General features: G+C 43.0%; 3 protein-coding genes across 4 annotated transcripts in view; 1 reads left to right on the top strand and 2 right to left on the bottom strand.

Moving 5' to 3' along the window:
- Positions 1 to 3,740, bottom strand: part of zgc:63587 (uncharacterized protein LOC393431 homolog) — a 32,717-nt gene extending 28,977 nt beyond the window's left edge. Inside the window, exon 1 of one of the 2 annotated variants that reach the window (XM_061817485.1) lies at positions 3,586 to 3,740. In XM_061817485.1, coding sequence (XP_061673469.1) covers positions 3,586 to 3,725 — 140 coding nt within the window. In that variant the 5' untranslated portion in view covers positions 3,726 to 3,740. The remainder of the gene's footprint in view (positions 1 to 3,585) is intronic. The other variant, XM_061817484.1, reaches the window with a different exon arrangement.
- An 820-nt stretch (positions 3,741 to 4,560) lies between these two features.
- Positions 4,561 to 6,457, top strand: cldn5a (claudin 5a). The gene has a single exon (XM_061817486.1). It carries the CDS (start codon positions 4,792 to 4,794, stop codon positions 5,437 to 5,439), a length of 648 nt encoding a protein of 215 aa, XP_061673470.1. The 5' UTR covers positions 4,561 to 4,791; the 3' UTR covers positions 5,440 to 6,457.
- A 10,793-nt stretch (positions 6,458 to 17,250) lies between these two features.
- On the bottom strand, positions 17,251 to 26,926 carry cdc45 (CDC45 cell division cycle 45 homolog (S. cerevisiae)). Its single transcript, XM_061817294.1, has 18 exons — positions 26,692 to 26,926; positions 26,512 to 26,571; positions 26,122 to 26,214; positions 25,911 to 26,048; positions 24,596 to 24,751; positions 24,460 to 24,518; positions 24,329 to 24,377; positions 24,199 to 24,260; positions 24,054 to 24,104; positions 22,790 to 22,909; positions 22,556 to 22,687; positions 22,392 to 22,490; positions 22,155 to 22,316; positions 20,525 to 20,663; positions 20,358 to 20,441; positions 19,876 to 19,994; positions 18,276 to 18,352; positions 17,251 to 17,592 (listed from the first exon to the last, which is right to left on the bottom strand). The coding sequence occupies exons 1-18, from the start codon at positions 26,740 to 26,742 to the stop codon at positions 17,528 to 17,530; spliced, it is 1,716 nt and encodes a 571-aa protein (XP_061673278.1). The 5' UTR covers positions 26,743 to 26,926; the 3' UTR covers positions 17,251 to 17,527.
- Positions 26,927 to 26,960: the final 34 nt, after the last annotated feature.

Below are 26,960 nucleotides of genomic sequence, written 5' to 3'. Positions count from 1 at the left end.
TTTTCCTCTCCTAGCTGCTTGGAAAAAATGGTCAAGTCACAATCAAAAATGTTCAAGTTGTACAATATTTACGACCGTAAATCCTACTACATGACAGGTATCTTGACTGGGGGAGAAGAGGCTCATGAATTTTGGCGGAAGTTTAGTCCTGTGTTTGATTATCTTGGGTATACCATACACTATAAAGGCAGCAAGGGATTTTTTTTTCACCTTTACCGTAATTTCCGGCCTAAAAGCTGCGACCTTTTTCCACACGCTTTCAACCCTGCGATTTATGCGGCTAATTTGTGCAATTTTTCTAACGTCCGCAAGGGGGCACTCGAGTGCAAAAGGTAAGAATGAGACAGGTGGAATATATGTGCGAGGAAGTGACTTTTACCGGCCTTGTTAGCGCTGTGCTAGCGTGTTGCTGCTGTGTTACTGGCGTGTCTCAGTGACATTTACCGGTAAGTTTTATTTCAAAGGGCCCTGATACCATTAGCATGGCACTCGCATTATCAATAGCTTGAGGGCGGCGCTAGCATTAGCTCTTTCTGTGTACCGTGTTTCTTTGTAAATAATATCTCGTGTTTCAATGTGGGCACTTGCGGCTTTTACACAGCTGCGGCGTATGTATGTACCAAATGGTATTTCCTTTACAAATGTACTCTGTGAGGCTTGTAACCAGGTCCGCTCTGTAGGCCGGGAATTACGGTAATATGGGTGTGGTCTCAGTTTTCGAAGATCAAGCCGTAAAATAGATGATTTAAGTCGTGTTACTTTCCAAAGAACATCACTGTTTTGTTTTTTTTAACCTAAAGACTAAACCACTCCTCGCGCTTTGTGTGCTAGTTGGCATTCTGTAGAATGGGAGGAAAAGTGCCTTTGAAAATGCAGAAAGATTATTTAAATACTTTTGTGTTTCTTGTTTCCGGATATTGTCCACAAACAGCATTGTATTGCGCCGTGTTTTTCTTTGTTGAATTGACTGGCGCCCTGCTGCTCCGTCACGCTATTTACGGAGCTAACCAAATCAGGGTATTGTGTAACAAATCAAACTTTACTGCTTGGTTTAAATTGGAGTCAATCACAGTTAGTGGCGCCGCTTGTTATCTTTTACATCCATTTTCTATAACGCTTGCGCTCAATGGCCTCACAGTCGAGCTGAAGTCGATTCAAGCTGACTTTTTTTTTTTTTTTTTAATTGAGACATGTCTATTAGAGCGGAGGTGACAGTTTCAGAAAATAGAGTGGATGAAAATGAAAGTGATGAATTGAAAATCGAAGTTGTGTAACAAGAGCATTCACGAACAGCGCCAGAGAACGGACTTGTAGTCAACATGAATCAAGTTGTTTGTCCATTCACACCACACGGCCAAGCAGGAGGACGCCTCCCCTGCATAGCTCGTAATGTCAGACAGATGTCTTACTTGGCGCTCCTCTGCCGCTCACTGCTTAGGTCACAGGAAGGAGAGAGGTCAGAGACCGGTGAAGGGGTTTGGATCGGAGGCCCGGGGACGTCTTTCACGACGCTAACACATTGTCCTAGTGCTGATTTGCGCTCGGCTGCATCAAAAGCTAAATTGTTTCTACATAAAAGGCTGGCGGACGGCCTGAGATGACGAGATTCACGGCGTACACAGCTTGGCGGGAAAGGAAGCCCAATTTGCAGATTTTCACCGACTAAAAACACAAGCAAAGATGGATGATAATTCCTCAATGGTGGCCCTTTGCCACGTTTTGGACAATGAAAATACATGCTTGTTTCCCCTCTGTTATGATGGAGGAAGACATTTACATTTGTGCCACTTTACAATTCAAAGGTCAAGAATTCATCAGATGGCAGAAGTGAGGAACGTGTGAAAGTCAATGATTTGAATGGACTGTCCATTAACCTTTTTTATGTGGTATTTATGTACGAGGACAATAATGTTTCCCTACTGCTACCTATAAAGTAGGACGAAGGGATAATAAATGAGCTCTATGGAAACTGATTTTCAAGAGATGTTGGCTTAATGCCACATTAATAATAAATTGCTAGTCACACTGAGGGCTGTTTGAAAAGTCTGTTCAGACAAGGGGAGTGATTGCACTAGCATGTAATTCATACTCAATATTTTACTGCCTTCTTGGTAGGATGCTTTATAGCCATGCTTAGTATCAACAGCTTATCAGGGTTTATTTAGGGGTTGTGTGGGTAGCTTGGTGGAACTAGTACTTCTTACTCTGAATCATATTTGTTTTTTATTCTTGGGCCTTATGTGGAATTTGCTTTTCCAAAAGCACGTGTGTTAAGGTTAATTGTAGACTTTAAATTAATCATAGATATGAATGTGAATGCGTTGGTCTACAGAAGCTCTGCAATAGGCTAGCAACCAGTCCCATGTTTTGGGCCACTTCTTACCCTAAAATCAGTTCGAATAGGACCCATCTAAATCAGTGACCCTTTTCAGGACGAGCACTGTTGAGAATGGATTGTGGGTAAAGGATACTTTGACTGATTCCAGGAAAAATTAAAATGATGTTTAGAACAGGGTGGCATGGTGAATCAGCTGGTAAAGCGTTGGCCTCACAGCTGAGGACCCGGGGTTCGATCCTGGCCCCGCCTGTGTGGAATTTGCATGCTGTCCCCGTGCCTGCATGGGTTTTCTCTGGGCACTCCGGTTTCCTCCCACATTCCAAAAACATGCAACATTAATTGGACGCTCTAAATTGCCCTTAGGTGTGATTGTGAGGGCGACTGTTTGTCTCCATGTGCCCTGCGATCGGTTGGCAACCAGTTCAGGGTGTACCCCGCCTCCTGCCCGTTGACAGCTGGGATAGGCTCCAGCACTCCCTGCGACCCTCGTGAGGATAAGCGGCAAAGATAATTGATGTTTAGAACATAAACATAATAACGTGGAAACACTACAGTACTGCTACTATCTTATGTAGCTCTTGCAACAGGAGTGCCTTCATCCCAGCATACTACATACAAAATCCATCCTTTCTTCCATTTTATATAAAATTTGTCCGCAGCGGGCTTTCTAAACCCTGGACTACTGGGAACAAGGGCAATGAACGCAATATCTACCCCTCATAATCTCATTCCATTTTTTTTCCCCCCTACACGTTCGTCCTTATTCAGATGCAGGGTGAGGTGGAGTCGATACCAGCTAACTGTGGGTGTTAATTAATTATTATGTTGAACCGGGTTGAAAAAAAATCTGTTTTTAAGAGACCAATGTTGAGTAAATTTACGCCGCTGTGGAGATGGCCTCTCGGACGAGAGAGTGGGTGTCCACTGTCCACCACACCCAGTTTGCCTGGCAGACACAACGACTTTCTACATATTTCCATTAGCATACAAAATGTGCTGGGAAAGTACTTTCGTGTGGGTATATTTACAAATGACGACGTTCGGTATATGGGTTAGTCAACTGAATGGAGTATTAACCTAACGATTAAAGCCAGCAACAGTTGCTTCTTCGACTGTTGTCACTTTGCCAGCCAGTTCGACTGTGACCTTCCTCGCGCTGCTGCCGCCATTAGTAAAATCGTTCGCACACTTTGTTACCCCCCCCAAAAAAAAAAAAAAACACACACACACGATACCACGCGCCTTACCTTAAATTTGAGATAAAGTTTGTGAACGACAGCGTTTCACTTGGAGCCTCCGTCCCAGCCCAGGAAAGGAGACGCGGAAGTCGCTCGGCATGAGACCGCCCTCGTCCAGTCTGTGGTCGGTTGTCCCGTGTCGACGCCATTATGGCTCAGCCCACAGTCGATAAGCGTCGGTTTTTGAGCCACCATGGCGGCCCAAATGTACAGTTTCTCGACTGTCCTGCAATAATTTTCGTTAAAAAAAAGTGATCTTAAAATGTACACTTCTACAACTTGGTTAACAATTGACATTTTCACTCCATGTTTGAACACTTTTTGGTTAGATGACAGTATCCTGATTCATTTCTCCCAGCAATTTCAATTTTATGCAACTATTTTAGATGTCAGTCTTCGTTGGTTTTAAGTTCTATCCTTCATTTATTAATTTTGGCAAATTTCGAAATAAAGTTTGAAATAAATGGTCTAAAAATTATAATTCAGTTTATTTAAAGAACGTTTTTCTCATGCGCTATTTAAATTCTGGAAAAACGATACAATAAAGTGAACGATTTATTTTTTTTTTGGGGGGGGGGGTTAACAGTTTTGAATCACAAACTTACTGTTATCAGTCATTTTTCAAATTCCACTGCATAGGAGTCAGGTAAAAGTAAAGTTGCATGTTAAAGATAGATGTTTTCCACAATTTAACAATAAAGTGATATTTAAACAGTTAAAGTTTTGAACTGGTTGGTCAAAGCCTCATATTTTTATGTCAAATTAAAAAAAAACTGGATCCCCCTCCCCCTTTCTCTCCTTTATTCATTTAAATAAATGTTCAAACGCACAAAGCGAGCTGGACCGCTAGATTCATCCTCACAACTTCCCTGGCCTCCCATTGGTCCGCCAGGATGCGGCTGCAGCGGATTGGAGGAAAGTTTCTACTCTGACTCTCACACATCCACGCCCAGTCCTGAAAAAAGAATAACTAAAAAAAAAAAAAAAAAAACCCAAAAAAACATCGGTGGTCCAGTGTTGCTCCGAGTCCAGTTGTTATCACACTCGAACAAAGGAACTAAGCGCTGCTGTTGCAAAGAGATGAGCAAATAAAAAACGACTACAGCTAGAAAGGACTACGTGCTAGAGAAAGAGAAGGGGGAAATCAAGAGGAGAGAGCTTGGCTGACACGTGTTTTTGGACAAATAACTGATTGAGGGGGTAAAAAAACCGAACATGGTATCGGCCGGGCTGGAGATTCTGGGACTGTCGATGTGCGTCGTCGGTTCTCTACTGGTGATGGTGGCGTGCGGGCTGCCCATGTGGAAGGTGACCGCGTTCATCGAGGCCAACATCGTGGTGGCGCAGACCATCTGGGACGGCCTGTGGATGTCGTGCGTGGTGCAGAGCACCGGCCAGATGCAATGCAAGGTGCACGACTCGGTGCTCGCCCTCAGCCACGACCTGCAGGCGGCCCGGGCGCTCACCATCATCTCGTCGGTGATGGGCGTGCTGGGGCTCATGGTGGTGATCGCCGGGGCGCAGTGCACCAACTGCATCCGCGACGAGAACGTGAAGGCGCGGGTGGTGAACGCCGGCGGGGTGATCTACATCATCAGCGGGCTCTTCGTGCTGGTGCCCCTATGCTGGATGGCCAACAACATCATCTCGGACTTCTACAACCCGCAGGTGCCCGGCTCCAAGAAGAGGGAGATCGGCGCCGCCCTGTACATCGGCTGGGCGGCCACCGCGCTGCTGCTGATCGGCGGCGCGGTGCTGTGCTGCTCGTGCCCGGCCGGTGGGAACACGGGATACTCGGTCAAGTATGCGCCGACCAAGAGAGCCACGCAGAACGGGGACTATGACAAAAGGAATTATGTGTAGCCGCACAGACTTTTTTTTTTTTTTTAATTTGAAATTTTTGTACCAGTACCCCACCACCCCCTCGACTCATTCAATAAACTGGACCAAGTTTTTCTATCTTCAGGACTGCCTTTTTTTTCTTGACTCATTCCGTCAGCTGGACCATGTTTCTCTATCTTCAGGACTGATTTCTTTCTTTCTTTTTTTTTACATCTACTTCCGACAAAAGGAGTACAGTATCTTTGTTAGGTACATGCTTTTGTAAGTTTGTTTTTCATGATATTTTTTATTTGATTTTTTTGTAGAACTCATGCCATTGACAACACATGCTTCGCCTGCCAACCTGTACAGTAACAGGAAAAAAAAAATGCACTCCTTCATAGATGTTGATGTGAAAACGTGTACATCAGGTGTGTCAGAAAAGTTCCGTTATATATTTTGAAACGCCAAGCAAGACGTTTTCCCCTTCGGTTGCAGGCAGATGATAAAGCGGCATTCGCTCGGCTCAGCGGGCGAGAAGAGGCACCTGCTCACAAGGCCCTGAGCATCCAAAAGATCCTGGCGAAGAAGCACATCGCGTGCGCCTCCCACCTCACCTGATCTGACCTGGCTAGGTGTGGTCCCCACCACCATCGAAACGGCCGTGACGACTGCGCTGGGGGCCATTCTGGAAGAATCCTCCCAGGCTTGCACCGAGGCGCGGCAGACGAGGGTGGGAAAGGCCATTGTGCTCCTGGGAGATTATTTCTGAGAAGAAAACATGTGGTTTGGGTTTGACACACGGCCCTGGAACGTTTCTGACACACCTTGTAACACTCGAGAAATTGTTCATGTGCTGGGATTGATGACCGGGGACGTTTCTGTCCATTATTCCAAGCACCAGGTGGCCTCGTGACCGCCGCAGGTAGTCTGATTTCATTTCTTAAGTCTCTGGAATTGTTTGCTTTTGTTGTTTGATGTAGTGACTCACAATTTCTGTATAAGAAGATGCAATATTGTTGCCCTTTTTAATAAGATTAAACACTATATTTGTCTGGAATCTTCGAGTGTTCTTGGAAAAAAAAAAAAAAAAAAAAAAAATCACAAGAAACGACAAAATGTTGTTACGGCGCATTCACAACCCCCCTTTCCAAATGCATGGCGGGAGAAAGTATTTCGGTGATGCATAGAAAAGCAGATGACAATGCCCATTGAGGGCGAGTGGGGCTCCGCTGTTCGGATCACAATGCCCCGGCAAACCCCCCCACACCCTCCTCTTTTCAGAGCACCCTCCACCCCTCCCAGGACACCCCCCCCCCACCCCTTCACACTCGCACTCAAGTGAAAAGGCTTCAAATTAAGGCTGCAGAGAACTTGCTGGAAACGTTCTTCCAGGAAGTCACCGCATTCATTAGTCGGCCTTCTGTTCGACAAAATAATACAGCCGCAGCGACGCTCAGGATGCAAAACAAACAAACAAACAAACAAACAAAAAAGATTCCAGAAACAGCGACATCGTCCGAGTTAAAACAACCGTCGCCCCTCCCGTGTTGAAAGTGTGACTGAATTCCAAAAGCTTATCCATAGTTGTTTTCTGCTCGCTTAAGAGTCTTAGCAGGTCATATGCTCTCTTCAAAGTTGAAAATATGGCTATGCATACAGTCGGCCGAGTAGGCGGTCATTGAATAGCACAGCTGGGCTTTTCAAAGAAGACAGCAGGTGGTCCTTAAATTGAATTCTACAGTACAGCATTCCCTACACACCTTCACATTGAGCCAATGAACGTAAAACGACGACCAAACTTGAATGAGACTTATTAAAACCAAAGGGATGTGGGTGGGAGGAAAGAGGGGTGGGGGCGCTTTTTTTTTTTCACGGTGATGGATCTTTTACAACTTCCTCTCAACACCAGCGTAGAAAGCTCTGCACAAAAGTCGATTTTTGACCTCGGAAAGAGCCGTTTGCGCGAACAATAGCGGCTCGAAGCCCGCAGGACCATATTTGGTGACTTGCATTTGAGTTAAAGTGGACACACGCATGCCTCACTATAACATGTGAATCACTCATTCCACCCCCCACCTCTCCAAAAGAGCATTATCATGATACATTATTAGTATATTGATTTTAAAAGACTTGAAATGAACTTTGGTGGTTTTTTTTAGGCTGAAAAAAAAGTTCAATCTATTTAGTGAGTGCTCTCTGCGGGAGGGGGGGGGGGGGCAGGGGGTTAAAGCAACATCCATCCATTCAGCCATTTCTTCAGCATTTGTTCTCATTTGGGGAGCTGACGGCAGCCGACTTGGAACAAGAGCTGGGCCACACCCGAGACTGATCTCCAGCCAATCACAGGGCACAGATAAACAAAACAACCATTCATACTCAGGGCAATTTTGTCTTCACAGAGCCTAATGTGCATATTTTGGGCAAATGGGAGTATCTGGAGAAAAGCCACGCAAGCAGCGTGAGAACGAGCAAAGTCCTCGTCGGCAGGATGAAGAAGCAATTCAAATACAGAAGACGGGTTCACCATTTGAGCGACCGCTTGAAAGGTGTACCCCGCTTCTCGTCACAATACACTTCGGTTTTTCTATTTCGACTCAGGTATCGACAATTCGGGCTTTGACGCTTGGGCAGTCCAACAAAGATTGACCCCCGGCTAGTTTTTATAACCCCCATAGCAATTCAGCACCTGTTTGTGAAGTTTTCTGGACAGTTGTTCTCGGGCTTCAAGGGGAGGTCACGTGAAATTAGTTTGGATAAAGCTTGATCATTCTGAGAAGTATCTTCCACATTGAGCCTTCCTTTTTGGCGAGTTCAAGTGCAGACCTGCAGATACATTTTTCCCCGACTTGCAGGAAACACCTGCTCCGGAAGTTCAGCGTTTTCATCAGTTGTTCTCATCGCCGGTCATCTGCTTGTGCAGCTTGTCAAGAACGGAATCCTCTTCCAAGAAAATTACCATGGATAGCATACAATTTACTACGTATTGGAGGAATGTTACGACCGTAAAGCTTCTGGAACTGGCATGGAACTGTACTACTTGCAGAAAAGCTTCTTCCCGGGCTGGAATTTTGCAGTACTGCACTACTGTCAAGGGCTAAACTGGCAAATGCTACTTTGCTGTATGTTTGTCCGAATGATACCTGAAATGACTTCCGAGACATATTGTATATTAATTAGCATAATGAATTGGGCTATTTGGATTTTTTTTCATGGCTACTATTACAAAGAGGCAATCAACTAACAGAGGTAATAAATGATGACTACATTAAGGGAATAAAGATTAATTTTAGTTATGAGACTCAGTCATCGGCTACACAAGGACTGCCCGGATCGTTGTTTGCTTACAGGGAGTCCTCGGGTTAAAACGGTCTTGACCTGAGACGTTTCGACTTTACAATGCCCGCCATTTTGTCTGGTTAATGCTTTTCCGTGTTTGTGCGCCGGGAGTATCTTCACATTTTTCGCCCCAAAGAAGAAAGCAGACAAAAGAAAATCCATTACCACGGAAACGAAGCTCAAGATCCTAAAAAGATTGGAGAAAGCGGAGACACCAAGACCACCAAGGCTTCAGTCGGTCGACCGTGGTGACAGTTATTAAAAACAAAACCCGTATTTTAGCGCATGTGACGGGTTTTGTTCCCATGTCGGATACAAAACAAGGTTCTTTGATACTTGTCGAGGTGGAGAAGATTGAGAACCGGGTTTCTTCGCAATAGCTAAGCACGGCCTCCCCTTCTTCTTCCCCATCCGCCTCTCAGCAGTCATGCTAAGTGCATCATCTTATTTATTTCAATGTATTTGTTTTTCTATACAAAGTATTTTGATGTAAATTCTGAATTTAATGGCGGAATCCGACTTAACCCATTCATGGGCAGGGTGGCAATTTTTTTGCCTTATTGAGATAAAAGTCTCCTAACAGGCCACAATCAAGGAAATAACACTTCTTTTTCGTTTAACGCATAAAAGAAAGGGCAAAAAAAGATGTACCCTCTCACGGGACGGGTATGTTATCAGTTCTGAGAAGTGGTAACATACTAGAGATATGTTTATTAATTCATTCTTATTCTAGAACGACACGTACACATTAATAATACTTTTGGATTAGCATTTTGAAGACAAACTTGGTTCCATACTGACCTTTCTCCCTTTCTTCTCTTGGAAAACGCTCCAAGTATACGTACTTGAGGCAGCCATGTTGGGTCAGGAAGGAAAGGGAAATAACTCCGCGCTAACTTTGACCGATGAGTTATCCTCTCCTGATACCAAATTATGGCTTCAGATTAAAACACTTCAATATTTGAATGGGTTAAGTCGAAATTCGAGTTAAGTCGCGACTGTAGGAACGGATCTCAGTCGTAGACCGAGGACTCCCTGTATTGTAAAGAGGTTGACGACGCACAGGCAGTTTGTGTGTGGCGGCGGCGGTGGTGGTGGTGGGGGTCATCTTAAATCCAAAAAAAAGGGCCTCATTCCAACGAGGAGGCAAGGCAAATAGGGCCAGCAACGTCACCCAATTGACATTCTCAATGGTAACCAGACACAACCTGCTGTTGCTACGCTACCGGAGGCTATAATGTGGTAGTATGGATGGTCCTAATAAAAGCGTCGGCCAGCAGACATTCCTGCCATGAGTGGGCACATGTGGACAATGAATGGAGCAGAGATTTACTCGCGGCTCGTGATGACTTTAGAGCGAGATGATACGTCTTGCCACCACTTCTACAACGGAATGACGACGTGTCCTTACGAGCGGGACAGAACGCGCTCAATGTTTACCGCCGAACATGACGCCGCCAAGCCTGGTCGCCACACAGTCGTATTTGTGGGATGGGGGGAGAAACCCCCATCTCACGACATAAACTTTGCCCCCTAAATCTGGCCTCGGGTCAGGCGTGTTAACTCACTTCCCCAATGACCACACCTGATACGATCAAACTTGAAGACAATCCTTCATGTTTTAATGAGTCTAGCATTTATGAGTCACAACATTGTATTGTTACATCGCCTGTTTGTATGTATTTATGCACCGATCTCCATTATTTTGAGAGATATACTGTATTTTACGCACTATAAGCCGCACCTAAGAGCCTTTTATTTTCTCAAAAGCTGCCAGTGCGTCTTATAATCGGGTGCGCCTTATACATGGATCAATATTGAGACTTTAGCGGAGCCCATCAAACGGATGCATAAAGTAACCCCAGCCTCTACTGTAACGTCTATTCTATGTGCCTTATAATGCGGTGCGCCTTATATATGGAAAAAAAAGTTTTAAAATAGGTCAGTCATTGAAGGTGCGCCTTATAGTGCGGAAAATACGGTAAGTGGCAGCCGACTTTCAGGAGTTAATTGTTCCCCTTTTATTTGTCATTATTTTCTCATTGTTTTATTTATTAGCTACACGTGGAGGTATTTTTTTTTTTTGGTCGCGAAGTTATTACATCTGACCTCATGAGAGCCAGCAGGTGCACTTCAGAGGCTAAAACTTACTCACAAATAGCAAAGCCAAGAGTCAGCATGCGGCGGTTCGACATGGAGGACAAACGCAGCATTGTCCAATGAGTCAAACCCCCCCCCCATGAGGCATTTGTTTGAGAAACAATGCAAGAGGTGATGTGGGTACAGATGGAGATTGGGGGTGGGAGGTTCGGCAAGGGCGGGGGGTTAAAATCCCCTTCACAAGTTCGTAGTGATTTACTACACGGTGACTCACGGCTTGTGTCACGGCCCACTAACACCAGCACTTCCTGAGCGGCGGACAGCGCGATGGGACACAGGAAGGAACGAGGGCGTGTGTTGGGTGAGGACACGCAGTCGGGGTTAATTAGTTTGATTTGCCTGTCCCAGCCACTCCTGTTGCTATTTACAAACACTGCGGCGCAGCGCAACTGCTGGGGTGGAACATGAGCTCCTTCCCATAGGAAGTATGGAAATGTTCACTTCCTGGGTCAGACTATCAACATCCTACAATCTTTGTTAACTATATAGGTCATTTCAAAGTCGGGCTGCAGCTGTCGAATATTTTTAGGATGGGTTATTCCGATTTTCCCAATGTGGACGTGAGTATGATAGTCTACCTGAGGCCACAATCCTCACATTCCACACTAGCGTTTCTGTGACTTTGAGTGTGTGCGGCTTTAAAATGTGGAGCGTGCCCAGGTGAGACATAGACATCAGAAAATGAGTATAGAGTTTGCATTTATGATCTTAGGTAGACAAGTGCCAACTACCAGGCTAACCGTTAGCCAATCTGCACATTGAGTGAGTTGCTGGGTATGAATGTGTTTATTAATCGGTTATTTTGTTACCATTTGCTTAATAAAGCAATTGAAAGTGAACCTGCGGCCCATGTCTATCCTGAAGCACTTGTGGGGGAAATAGAATACTGTAAATTCATACGAACAGCAGACTGCTGTATTTAATTATCTTATGTGTTGATACCAGTTGGTATTCGTAGACATGCCATTATGGTACTTAAGTTGTGCTTTGCAGACTCCATTGCACTTCTCATTTTTAAAGGTCTACTGACACGAAACGTATGATTCTTAGTATGTTTTTAATTTAAAAAAAAAAAAAGGCAGCCAGAATGGACCCATCTGTTTTTTTTCCACCACAAAATAAGGTTTTGACGTATATGGCTTTTTGTAACTCTGGCCATGAAAATCCTCTCGAGGGATTTGTTTTCGAGAAGAACCAGGAAGTGACGTTATTAGCAGACGCGCACTCAGCCGGGTTTGTATGTTTGTAGCTGCGGGAAGGTAGCCATTTCTTCCTTCTTGTTAGCCAAAATGTCGGGTCGCTGTATTGGTGGATATTGTTCGAACAGTCGGGAGGATGGATTCACCCGTCACACTTTTCCAAAAGACCTGGTTTGTCGTGAAAAATGGATTGCACCGGTGCAAAGGACGAGAGCTTTGTGGGTTCCAAATGACAGGTAGGTGTGTGTATAGAGGTATTCAAAAATAATAGTCGGTTGTTCTTCATTGACGACGCCGGCCGGGCCACTGCGTTGTCGTCGCTCGGAGCTGGAGTATGCTACATGCTGTCATACTCTCGGGGAGTCTGGGTTAGAAGTGATCCGCATATCAACTAAATATGGCTCGAAACAATAGGCTCGTATTGCCCTGATCACTTTACTCGACTGTGAGGTGTTCTCTTCTTCGAAAAGAGCTTCCTTGTCAGAAGGGGCATTGGAAAAAATCCGAAAATCTCTCTTGTTCCTCTCCCATGTTTCGTCTGCTGATGACGCCGCAGGCAGTATGGCTACCACGCCGACGTCGAGTGAGACTTCTGCAACTTCACACATGGATGACACCCTCTCCGCTCATATTTATTTTTTCGTATAGAGATTGAAGTGAATAATGTTATATGTATTTTTCATTACAATATCTATTTTAGAACGTTTATAGGCATGTCAGTGGGCCTTCAAAGTATAACATTAATTTATCCTCAAACACAATAACAAGTGATTTAATTTTTTTGCTTAGCTACGATACTGCTTGACAATATGCCATGGAACACAATATTAAACTTTTTTAAAGGAGTAATAGTAAGTTGTATTTTCAATCATATGTTTCTATTTGCTTTTATTGCGGTCTGTCGAAATATCTTGACGTGAAACCAGTCTGCGTCGCTAAAATGGGTTTGAGACGACGGTACTCTGCTGAAAATATGAAATCTACTAATCAACTTCTACTAGATTTTCATCATATTACAAAACTTCTGAAGTTGTTCAACCCCCGTCTAATGGTCATACTGTACTTTCATACGTAATAAACAGAAGGGAATCGCATGCAAGGCACATACCAACAGTAATCTTTGTTTGTCCTAATATTTATAGATTAATGCTTCGATACTAAAGGCGATATTTAGGAAACATGACAAATCCGTACGAGTTACCTGCAGCAGGCGGATTTATGCACAGTTTTATCTGCAAAATATGAGCGTGGCGGGTTCAAATGTGCAGGGAGTGAACTGCTTTGCGTGCCTATAGCAGAGTCATCAAAAACACAGGTGCAAACACTTCCACACGCACACTTGAATGGCAGCTGCTTGAAGAGGAGGCCTGTCTGAGATCTGGCTAGGATCACGCCGCATTGCCAATTTGACACACTCGGGACAAATTGTTTTCAACATAAAGTGGCGTGGAAGCTCGCCATGACAACATCGCAACCCCCCGTCAAAGATTTCAGCACAGGAGGGTTCTTGGATCAGTACGGAAAACCATAAAGATAAAAATATAGCCTTAGCATTTATCCAGGTTGTGTGAGGACGTGGGGGGTGGGGGGGGGGGTGGAGGCCTGGCAAAACATTGTGTCTCACTATAACGTACACTCGGAATATTTCAAACTGTACCATATTTAAGAAGAACGTTCAAGCCAGAATGGATGTATTACTACTCAAAGGAGACAACACCTCGTCTCAAGGAATGACATGCCAACAATGAAAGGGCTTGAGGGGTTAAAGTTCAAAGGGCATAGGAGTAGGGGGGGGGGGGCGGGGGGAGAGACATGAAGCCGGGAGCAGTGATGCTCTAATTAAGCTTTTGATGTGAATTGTTTTGGGATACAATAGTCAAATCTAGGCGTCTATTGGAAGGTGTCTAAACGGAGGTATTTACTATTGGATTATTATTATTTGTGTAAAGGTGGGCCTAGACCGTTTGTAGAAGTTCCAATTTGCGTGCCATTTTATTCTTAGTTCCTATCAATACATTGTAGGTGCAGTGAAGAAAACAATAATTTGAACAAAAATGCTATATTGCAAGTTCTCCCACTAGAAATCATGGAGGGATCTGAAATTTTCATCGTAGGTGACAGTCTCCATCGCTAAACCCAATATAAAATCTTTGGAGGGAGCTGAATTTCCGTGTTTCTCAGAGACAGCCCAGAAACCTGTCTGATCTAGAGAAGATCTGTATGGAGGAGTGGGCCAAAATCCTTCCTGCAGTGTGTGCAAAAATGGTGAAAAACTACAGGAAATGTTTGACCTCTGTAATTGCAAACAAAGGCTACTGTACCGAATATTAACAACAACAAAATCATACATTGTGATTTCTGAATCTTTCTTTTTAGATTCTCTCTCTCTCTCACAGCGGACATGCAGCTACGATGAAAATTTCCGAGCCCTCCATGATTTCTAAGTGGGAGAACTTGCAATATAGCAGGGTGTTCAAATACTTATTTTCTTCACTGTATAAGCAGAACTCAAAACACCAATTCCAGCGATGAACTGAGTCAATTACCGTCACTGAGCAGTTTGCAAGCCAACTGTATCCTGTTTAAAAAATGTACAGTATTTCAAATTTTGGAACAGCTTTTAGATGAACTGATATTTCACTCTGACAGAGCGGGCATGTTAAGTTTGACAACATCCAACTACAAACGTATGAAAATTAGAAAAAATAATTATACCTATTATATTTGACAACCATCCAGTTTGAGCCTACAGTGAAGATAAAACATTTGTTTAAAAAAATGTTTCTGAAGGTGGAAGTTACCTTACTATGACAGGAATTTCAGGGACACATGCAAAACTTTCCATACAAGAACGCAAATAAAATATACATGATTAAAATAATTCATTGTATTCTATACAACTTGTGGACATGAAAAACCACGAGTGTGTATTTCATTATCCATTAACTATTATACGCAATGTAGCTAAGAGCAGTGTGGGACATACTGAAATGCGTTAGATCACAGGTGTCAAACTCAAGGCCCGGGGGCCAGATCTGGCCCGCCACATGATTTTATGTGGCCCGCAAAGGCAAATCACGTGTCTCAACTTCCATAATTTTTTTTTTTTAAAAAAATCTGTACCAACGTTTCAGTCATATCATAAATGATAACATTGAGGGATCCAAGCATTTTTTCCCCCAAACACATTACCCTTGATTTCTGATTCCAAAACTGGTTCATAAATTTAATGTGTAAATATGATGAGGCTGTTTAAGATTTTAATTTTTCCACAGTCATAAAGGCCGTCTATGGGAAACCGTAACTACAAATGAACGGAAAACATTTTAACACCCTCGTATGATTGTACTGTTATGCTTGCAAAGGTTACAAAGTGAGCAGAGGACTGCAGTTTTATGATGATGCTACATTTTCACGGTGAAAGGGATTCTGATGAGGACAACAAAGGCACTGTAGAGGGATACTGACCTAGTGATCACCTAAGCAGTAAAATAAACCATGTGAAGAAGGGGGGGAAAAAAAAAAAAACCCCGATCCATAAACTATCATCGTTAGCGCCATCCCTTTCCACTAAAAGCAACTGGAGAGTGTGCAAGGCTGGCCCCGATCACTACATGGCTGCGTGATCCTGCCTTGTGAGAGTCTACTTCCCCCAGGGGTGTGTGCGCGCACTTGTGTGTGTTGCTTGCCACATTCCTCACATGCAGAGTGGCGGAAAAGGCAGTGGCCCCCTCGTCGGCAGAGGTGTATGGAAAAGGGGAGTGCGAGGAGGGAGGCTGCGGAGAGGAAAAAGTGATCGATGGCCGAGGCCAGACGGCCACGTGACCATGCGAGCAGGTGCATGTTAAAATTACTGGAACTATGGTTTTCTTTTTTGAATACATATGAAATATTCAGGTACAGGTACTCTCATTGTATGGTTGTTTTATAAAGTAATACTCTTCAAGTATGTTTGGGAGCTTCAAGCCCGTTAACTCCTGACCTGACACAGCACAGTAAAACGTCTTCAATGGGAAGAGACAAAAATAGATAGAAAGAAGGAGTGGCTACTAATGAGCCTTTCACGTCTAATTCTACATAATTACGTTGGTGGAGATAAACATGGTTTTACACGGGATAACATCACAACAGCGAGCATGTTTGGAAGGAACCATTACACATGTAAACGGTCGAGGAATAGCTCGCCGGTGACTGAGCCGCGAGACACGCAAACACTCAGGCAGTACAAATAAGTACGCTTGCATCATAAAACCTAAAACTCTACAGTTTGTGCTTTAACATTCTCAACTGTCATGGAAATATAAAAAGAAGTGGATGAGTTTAATAAAACAAAGAAAAAAAAAAAAACTAATTTGCAGACGTCTGAAGGGTGGTAATGGGAAGCAATTTGTAAGTTTGACTTGATGTAAAAAGTAACATCGAAAGGCACCTAAATAATTTTGAAAATGTGGACTTGAATAGCAAGTTTCTTTCGGCTTGTCCCTTTCGGGGTCGCCACAGCGTGTCATCTCAGATGAACGCATATATATGTTTGGCACAATTTTTACGCCGGATGCCCTTCCTGACGCAACCCTTCTCAGGGAATGGAGGCCCCAGTGGGATACGAACCCACAACCCCTGGTTTACCAAACCAGGGGTTGTGGGTTCGTATGGACTTGAATGATTCAATTAAAATCTATGGCACACATATTAAAGATACATTTTGCCTAAATAAAATGATGGTTAGCCGATACTTTTCCAAGTTCAAACTATCCAAACCATCAAAGATTTTGGTAAATGCTTCTTCTTTTATTGGCTCTCATAAGATTATGATTGTCCAGTGACACATCTTTCTCTATAATAACTGTACAGATGAGCATTAAGCAATTACTGTGCCAGTCATGCAGCTGGATACCCCCCCCCCCCACCTTCTCCTTTCAAGTGGTGCTGTGGGCCGACAGCAAATCACTACCAGGACACCTGACCCGCATTCTCGCTTGAGTGTGTACCGAGGATGCGCGCTCGCCCTCAACTTCATTCCATTTCACCAATTCTTTCTTTGAGGAGACAAGATGCATTCCAGCATTAAAATTGTTTGTGATTTAACACAAGGACAGACGCCAGTCACAATTTACCACCACGGGTTTGTGTTTAAAAGTGGCGGAAACATTTAAGTGGGATTTTGTTAAGACCTTGTGTGCTTTATTAAACATGCATAAAATGTTACATTTAAGGAGAGTCTGACAAACAGACATAAAACAACTACATTTAAAACATCCGCACATTTACAACCTACTGTACAATATACACAGAAACTGATTAAAAAAAACATGAACAAGACCCCCCCCCCCCCCTCAAAAAAACAAAACACTCACTAGAGCTGCTCTATGAGGACGACATCATTCACGTACTGTGTCTCCGTCACCCTCACATTCATTTGGAGTAGAAATGCCTCAGGACAGAAGGGTTATGAGTGCATCCAGGAATTTGCTGCGGTCTTCGGTCTTCAGTTCAATCACTGCACGGGAACAAAATTGAGAAGTGCTCAGCTTTGGTTGCACATTTTCACAAGCCACTCGGCCATCTCCACGTTTATATGGTGGCTTCCTACAAAACACAATGACTTGCTAAGAAAGAAAGCCCATAACATCCATTTTCTTGGCCACCTATCCTCACAAGGGTCGCGGGGAGTGCTGGAACCTATCCCAGCTGTCAACGGGCCGGAGGCGGGGTACTCCCTGAATTGGTCCGCAGCCAAAAGCAGGGCACAACGAAAACCAAGCATTCAGACTTATGTGCAATTTAAAATCTTCTATTCAACCACCATGCAAGTTTTTTTGAATGTGCCTCCCACACAACTGGAGTAACCAGAGAAAAGGGAGAACGTGCAAACTCCACAATCCCAAGGCCAGATTTGAACGTGGCTCCATAACAATGTGAGGCAGATGTGCTAACCAGTCGTCCACCAGCCGTCCTGTTCCCCATAACATATTTGTAAAAATACACCAAAACTCGGGGCATATTTATAATAACCTTGTAAGGCTCCAAAACGGTGTCACACCTCTTTTCTTTTTTTTTTTTTTTCAAACTGTTGGTTTTCTACTTGAAATAAAGACAATTCTGACCCCGTGTGGTCAACAAAAGAGGATAAGGCCTTCCCTCGTCTTGCAACCGAAGTGCAATTTACTAAATTTCACTTACGGCATGTGTCAAAGTGGTCATGGAGCGTTCTGGAGCTGGTGCTTTCGGCGGCTTTTTCAAATGCCCTGCCAAAAAAACTGAAGACAAAGAAAGTGAATCATGTAAGAATCCGAGATCAAATACAAGAAATACACAAACATAATACTCACCCTCCTGATGGGATTTTTCCAGTCATATAAAGTTAAATTGACACGACCAGAGGTGGGTAGGGAAGCCCCCCCCCAAAAAAAAAATTGTACTTAGGTAAAAGTACTGTTGCTGGAGTAAATGCAAAAAGTACCCTTCTCAAATAAGGACTTGAAAGTACAGTAAGTATTCAGTGAAAGAGGGTGATCATGTAAAGTACAAAAATAAAAAATTGCAATGTGCACATTCATATTTCACATGCGACAACATGCAGTGGCATCAGAATCGAAGATTCACAAATTGACGGTATAAATTTATCAAATAAAATTCCACCAATTTCAAAACGTTACATGCTTGCGCAAGAACGCTGTGTGTGGCGCTTCGGAGACTGTGTGAGTAGTCATGTGACACCCTGGCTAAAATAGATTAAATGGAGTCAAAAGTCACCGGTGATTATGCTGGACCAGTGAAATAGAGTCATGTTACAGTCTCTCTGCCAAAACAAAACAGATTGTGCAAACGATAATGGATAAAAAAAAAAAAAAAATGAAAGCAGAGAGCTGAATGCAGTTCTGTGCAATTTAGAAAAGTAGTATTTCTTCTTTTCAACAAAAATCCATCCATTCTCTCCACTGCTTATGCTCATGAGTGTGCTGGAGCCTATCCCAGCTGACTCTAGGCAAGGAGCGGGGGACACCCAGGACTGGTCAATAGCCAATTGCCGTGCACGTAGACACAAACACAGAGACAACGACTCACACCAACACCTAAGTGTGCTTTGGTAAATGGGATTTTGCCCGTTTTGTTCTTTTCCACCTTCAAGGCTCTCAGAGTGCTTTATCTTCCGATTACACTGCAACTGTGGGCTCAGTATCTTGCTCAAGGACATTTTGGCATGGTCAAAGGGGCTCGAGATCAAGCCCGCTACCTTTGAGTTGAGAGATGACTACTGTAATTGCCGGACTACAGAGCGCAGTTGGTAACAAGCCTCACCGAGTACATTTGTAAAGGAAATACCATTTGGTTCATACATACGCCGCAGCTGTGTCAAAGCCGCAAGTGCCCACATTTACAAAGAAAGAAGGCTAGTGCAGTGCTAACAGGGCCTGTAAAAAAGTCACTTCCTAGCCACTTCTCGTTCGTACCTTTTCCGCTCGAGTGCCCCCTTGCGGCCACTAGAAAAAAATGCACAAATCTGCTGCATCACCAAATTAAAAAAAAAAAAAAAGCGTGTGACAAAAGTCAGGGCTTATAGGCTGGAAATTACTTTACTACTATTTAAACCACAACCCCTGAGGACAATTTAGAGTCTACAATTAATAACAAAAATACTCGCATAAAAGTATGTTTCTTAAAATTACTCCAACAATGTCATTTATCCCAAAAGTTGCTTAACTAAATGCAGGCACAAGTTACTACCCACCTCTGGGATAGAGACTCAAAACAGCAGCCACACCACTCAACCGTAACGTACTTCTTTTTGTCAGATGTTTCCGACTCGGGTGGTATCCCCACGACGAGGACGGTCCCCTTCTCCACATCTTTGGGAGCGGCCATAATGAGCGGAAGCAATCTGCACCTTTTATTTCTTGTCTGAGAGGAAAAAAGAAGCGTGAAAAACAATCATACTCAATACAAAGTAACCCATGAATTTAAAACATTTCTGACGTAATAAGATCTTGCACTTTGATCATTCACTTCAAGATAGCTTCAATTTCTAGCTATGAGTTATCCGATGGCAAGAGGATCTTGCAAAATGAGATACAATAAAATTAATTACACTGCAAAAACTGCTTGTACAGTTAATTGAGGTTTTATGATGCTGGAATGGATAAACTCAATTTCTCTAACTTCCCATGGGACACATTTATACTAAATCCAAGCAAATCAGATGCCAACTACCAACAATTCGAGGCTGCGGCGTACCTTTGTTTTGGATATTAATGAGGTACTCACTGATTGGATGAATGCTTTAAGGAGGTACTTTGAGAGCAGCGTCAAGGCCATGGGCTTTGAAAAAAGCTTGACATCGGGGGTGCCCTGTGCGCGAATCACAATTATTCAACTGAGGACCATGTTGCAGTTAGCCATCAATCACACTCATGACGGTTGGCGATCAGCACCTCCATAAGGTAGCAGTAGAGAAACGGTCCTTGGGACAAGATGAGGTTGGTGCAGATGCAGCTCGCGACGGTCTGCTGGATGGCGATCAGCTTCTTCTTAGCCAGGTCCATGCCCGAGTGCAGGCTATCCAGGTTGCTCCTTAAAAAGAGGGCAGAGATCAGAGGCGGGTTATTACAATGTACTAAGTACAGAGTTTCCTTTGGTGTATAACGGTCCTTACATTCTGAGGTTCTGTACGGAGCACAATAAACCAGTTTCTGCAGTAGCGTTAGAATACGTTGTCACAGGAAAGAAGAAGGCCCACCTTGTTACTGCCGTACTTTTTTTGAACTCGTTATTCGATAATATGCATTATTTTGCAAAAATTTCTTGGGAAGATTGCAAGTGTTTTACACATAGATGTATGAAAAATGACCAAAACCTGTCACATTCTATAGAGGTGCACTCTAATTCCAACACGATATGCAACGTCTAATATAACAAATTAATGGATATGACAATTTTCACTGATCACAGAAAATCAATGACAGCCTTGCATCTGTTGCTACTGCGCCTGACAGCATAAAATCTCATATCTTTGTTCATTAGATTGAAGATTTATTTCTTGCACCACCACTTAATAGAAAATCCCCAATCAATTGCCAAAGTTAAAATATGTTGAGTCAGAGGGGAAGTTGCGAAGTTGCTTTTAAGGAAGTGAACACTGATGCCACATAAGTAGGAAACCAACAAGCATCTTGACAGTTCAACATACACTAAGTCGATGTGAGATTATGTAGGAAATCCAAGGAGAAGTTCCGTCAAGAAAACACAAGCAAGAGCTTCCGGACATGGAAAAATGGAATTCATTTTCAGCACATGTCCCCAGAGAATATTTGGTGCCGACGTATTATACATGGGTACAAAATCTACAGCAAAAGTGTCATTTTTTTTTTGGGGCTTTATACTCCAATGCATACCGAGAAATGACAGGAATTGTTTAATATTCACGGCCTAGAAGCGTTTTTTTTTTTTATACAAAATTCTAACTTTACTATTGTAGGTAAGCGATAGTTTTGTGCAGCGGTGCAAAAATATATCGTCAAGAAGTACAAAAAGGTGGTACAATAAGAGATACCCATACTTTGTATTTTAGATTTGGTTCATATTTATGACCCAGAACTGTTTTTCATACAAATGTATACTGTAATTATGACATTTCAAGGCAATGAACTTGTTTTGGCAGCAGCGTAAGAATAAGGTGCAAGAAGGCATGCTCAATTACTGCCACTGTTACCGTTTTTCTTTTGCTTGCTTAAAAGTCCCATACTGTACATTAACAAAGCAACTTTCTCTAATATTTTGGATATTATATTGGCTCTATGGTGCCTCAGTAAACATGTGAAATATCCCTTACAATCACCCATGCATTCCTGAGCTACAGATGTTTTTCCAGCCAAGATGCCTGAAATCAGGACGTTCAAATGTTTCGACCTAATCTATATCGCGAGTGAAGATCTTGGCCTTTAATATTTTTTTCCCCTCAACGTGATTTTAATACAAATATTTACTATGACTATAGTACTGTGTTAGCGTAAATTAGTGATGGGCAACTACTGTTTTGTATGACTGCATATTGTAGTTTCACACCTTGAAAGAGAGTCCAGAGCCTTGATGAAGTTGTCCGTCTCGTTCTCGTCATTCTCCGTGCTCTCAAGAAGAGCGATGGTAGCGTGCACCATGTCACTGGCCAGGAAACGGTTCTTGAAGCCAAAGTGGACACCGAATGTCTGGATACGGATGTCTTTCATTCTGTCAGAGGGTAAAAATGCCAGTGAATCTATCGGTAACATCAACAAAATTGCTTCATCTTAACAGCAGCCACACCCGTATTTATTGGAAGACTCTTCGATGACTTCGCGCAGGTTCTCTTTGATTGACATGTCCATGGACGTGAACTTCTGCCGCACTTGCCTTAGAGGCAGCCTGGCGCAAAAGACCACCGTCAATGCGCCAATATTTTCTTTTTGCATTTCATGACGTACTCCTACCCCATGTCCGCCAGAAACTCTTGCAGCTTCTTCTGGCCGTTTAAAGTCCACAACTTGAAGTGGCAGGAGGTGTAACATGAATTACAGATGCTCTCGTACAGAGACCAATGCTGGTAGAGGGTCAGACGAAGGCTGAAGCAGAAAGCTAAGGCAGGAGGTGCAACTGAAAAGCCAACACATACAAAGTACCGTGGCACTAAACTTCCCTGAAGCATTCCGACAAATCAAGGATACTCGTACTCAAAGGAGATCCTCATGCAATCAACGGAAAGAGAGTTCTCCTCATCTTCGTTTCGATGGTTATGTCGGGACACGTGCCGCTGCATTGTAGCGATGTCTGTTATATATTTCATACTAACGAGCAGAACAAAGAGAACATGTTACAGGGCAGGACCGATTCACCAGCGTTAAATATGAATATGCACGCAGGTCAAACCAGTTGTGTAAATATGTCACTAAGGAATGAAATATACTGTAATGCAATGTTCCCTCTAAGCTGCGCAACTGTGGATTTGCGCACTTGTCGCACACTCTCAAAACAGATCCAGCGTAGTAAACTACAGCCAGACTTTTTTTTTTTTTTTTTTTTCAAACACAGCAGCACACTCCCTCTCACAAAGACCTGCTACTCGGCCACACCGGACCACATACTCTACTTCCTAGTTTACCTGACACCGCTCCCCTCCATTTTAAAGGGGTACACTCATAATTACAAACACCGGGGTATGTGAATAGTAGAAGAAAAAGTGGTGAAAGTGGACGAGATTTTCTCTTTTTTTGAGTAATAAAGGTCTGGTTGGTAGAAAGTACAGGATGAGATGGTGTATAATGTTGAAATCCCACCTTGGCACAGCCTGATTGAGGATGAAAGCACAGAAAATACATTTCCCAAAAAGCTAATTCTGTACATTAAATATAGGAGGCAATATAACATAAATCCTAAAACTGTTTAGGAGCATCATTCAGCTTTCAACATCCAATCCGAAAGATATTCTGCAAGCAATAATTCAGTTTTACACCAAGAAAAACAAACTGTGATATCATTGTGGGTTAAAAAAAAAATAAAGTTGGAAGCGACATTTCAAATTTATAGTTAATCGTTGGCTTGGTATGTATTTGTACTGTAATGTATTTTTTTGTTTGTTGACATTTTCAGTGTAAGTTTGCAAAAACACAAAATTGTTCTTAAAAATGTTCGGATGGGAATGAAATCTGAACCTTTTAATGACCCGTGTAACTTCAATGGATGACACTGATCTGACCACAGCGCGTACATCTGATGTTGGTCAAAAGGAGCGCTCACGGCCTTAGTGTGTTTGCTCAGACACGCATAAAATTATAGGGAACATTGCTGTTATGAATGCAAAATATCGATGGTATTCTTGCTAACTGGCAGAAATATTTTCTAGCTATGCCAAACAACATTAATTGGTGGCTTAATAAATCATAAAGATAATGCTACAGCAGCTCAAATGGCAGAATGACAAGGTTTTCTCACTGCGTGACTTTGTCGTGAACCCACTGGTCTGTCAGCCCGATGATAGCCCACCTGTGAAAAAAATAAATGATAAAAAAAGTGATTACATGTATTTACAGTATAGCTTGAGTTAAAAAAAAAAAAAAAGGGGGGGGGGGAAACATACCAGAGCATGTCTTTGGTGTCTTTACTCAACAGCCAGGCAAGCTCGAAAAACATCATTGCTGTCTACATAGGAAAGATCATTCAAAATACTGGATTTGGTCAAATAGATGTGCTTAAGATCGGTCACTCACAGATGTTCCATGGTATTCATACTGCTCGTACTCAAATAAGATTTCCCTTCTGTGATGAAAGTAAAATTTAGGTGCAAATATTCTGCACCAAACAGTAAAAACAGTCAAAATATGACTTAGACTTAGGCTACCTCCGTGCTTCCCACTCCCTCTTCTCACGCTGCCTCTCGATTCGCCGCTCAACTGCCCCCTGCGTTAAAAAAAAAAAAAAGTCAAACACACAGATTGCAATTTGTTTAATAGAATAAAAAAAATGCTGTACATTACTTCATCAAATCTCCTTCGTTTGCCCGACGGCTCAGAGCCATCACCGCTTTCATTCCCGGAATCATCTCCCGCCTCCTCCTCATCCTCCTCGTCTTGAAATATGTCATCATAGGAGGGCACGCCCAAGTCGTCGTCTTGTTTTATCAGCAGTTTTATCTTCAGAGAAACAAAAGTGAAGTAAGAAAATTCAATGCATCCATTTTCTAAGAGTCTATCTAATCTGACTGAGGGCGAGAAGCAGTACACAACACTCAGCGCTGGTCATCAGATGCCACAGATGAGCTGTCAGAAAAGTTCCAGGACAGCTGAGAATACCATCAGGCTAACTTGTTGGCTCCTTCTCCGTGACAAAGCTCACAATGCCCCAAGTATCTCAGAAAAACAAAATCACACTGGAGCAACAACTCTATAGACCCAACCATCCTGGTTTTGTGTGAGTTTTTTTTCCCCAAACTCAAGAGGTACATCACGTTTGGACGCCAATCCTTGAACTGTTCTGACACAAACAAGACAGTATTAAAAAAAAAAAAAAAACATTCACGATGACATTTATGCCTACGGCTTTAGTATTCAAAACATTTAATGCAAATGTGTATTGTTGGCCTACGCCCACAACACCAACAAACTCCACACAGGAAGGGCCCGAGTTGAACCGGAGACATTCCATCCATTCGTCCATTTTCTTAACCACTTATCCTCACAAGGGTCACGGGAGTGCTGGAGCCTATCCCGGCTGTCAATGGGCAGGAGGCATGGTACACCCTAAACTGTTTGCCAACCAATCAAATGGGAAAATAGAGACAAATAGCTGCACTCACAATCACACCTAGATGAAATTTAGTCTCCAATTAATTTTGCATGCTTTTGGGATGTGGAAGGAAACCGGAGTGCCTGGACAAAACCCACACAGGCACGGGGAGAACATGCAGACTCCACAGAGGCAGGGCCGAGATCGAACCCTGGACCTCAGAACTGTGAGGTGAAGATTTTACAGCTGAGGCACCGTGCTGCCTGGAGACATTCCAATTATATTATTTTACATGTGCGAATCACTCATCAAGTGGGATGCCTCGAAAACTGCATCTTAAAAATGGAAATTATTGTCTATAGGTTTAACACTATGAAGAGTTCATTGTGTCAAAAAAATTAAATGAAAAATAGCTTCTGAGAAACGTGGTCATTTAAACAAAGTCAAGAAAAATGTCCGAATGGAGAAGAGCTACTTTAGTTTTTATCCCAATACAAAACAAAAAATGAAACTCAGATTAAGCTAATGCATGAATTGTAGTCTAATTAACTGATTATTATTCGTCACCTGAGTGTCATTGTAAACATTAACCACATCGACAGGCCGATGCGTGTCACAAATGAAGAAGATGCAGTCGTCTTCCGGCTGCAGCATCTCGAGGAGGTCAACGTTGGCGCCGCAGTTGATGAGGACAAAGTACCTAAACTGCAACAATAATAACAATTAAAACGATATACATAATCCTCTTAATTCATTTATCACCTGATATAATTCATACTTGGTCTCTGTGTTCAAGGAAGGCAGTTCCAAGGTCCTGCCATCCCATCACTGGTACAAGGGTATACTGAACCTGGTCAAAGTGGAACAAAGCCTGAGGAAGATAAGATAATCAATCAATTGAATAATGGTTGCTAAACAGTGGGCCAGGACCCAAAAGAAAATTCATTTTCTTAAAGGAACACACAGAACAAAAGTTTGACTAAATTGCAACATTTGTACAACTCGCCCTCTTATGGGATAGTTAAATGGTTGGTTGTTGTTGTTGTTTTTCTGACTCACTATTAAAGCGCACGACTTTAGCTATCGAGATCTTTATTAAATGCCAGAAACAGTGTCTACTAGCCAAAGCAAGAAAACAACAACTGTAGCTAGCTAACAGCTCACTTACCTGAATAATCTTACAGCCGCAAAGAGCATCGATATCTGACGCCACCAGGAGGGCAACTCTCTACAGAAGAGTTCGAAAATGTCAGTCAAGCGCGGTGGATAGTTTGAAAAGTCAACGCTTTGGAGTCTTTCACTAGCATTTGCTGCCCAAGCTAATGTCACAGTTCGCCTAACCACCCACCTGGTTGGCAACAACTTCATAAAATTCTTTCCGTATGTCCGTGACAAACATCTTGGAGAGCAAGAAACACCGCTTAGGTAGAGTCGTCGACACGAAAACGGCTGGCCAAAGTGGAGCATGTGTGACAAAAACAGCACGAAGGGAGAATTTTTCTGGGTTTCGGCTCAAGTCGCAACGGCCGACAGCTGCTGCTGGAACAAATGTGGCGCCAAATGTCTACGTCACACGCAGCCAATCAGGGAAGGGAAGGGTATTGACGTCATGGCCGG

The sequence above is a fragment of the Syngnathoides biaculeatus genome, chromosome 4, assembly GCF_019802595.1.
Source record: "Syngnathoides biaculeatus isolate LvHL_M chromosome 4, ASM1980259v1, whole genome shotgun sequence".
Lineage (NCBI taxonomy): Eukaryota > Metazoa > Chordata > Actinopteri > Syngnathiformes > Syngnathidae > Syngnathoides > Syngnathoides biaculeatus.
Note: the sequence above shows the minus strand (reverse complement) of the source record. Positions and strands in the feature narration are given on the sequence as shown.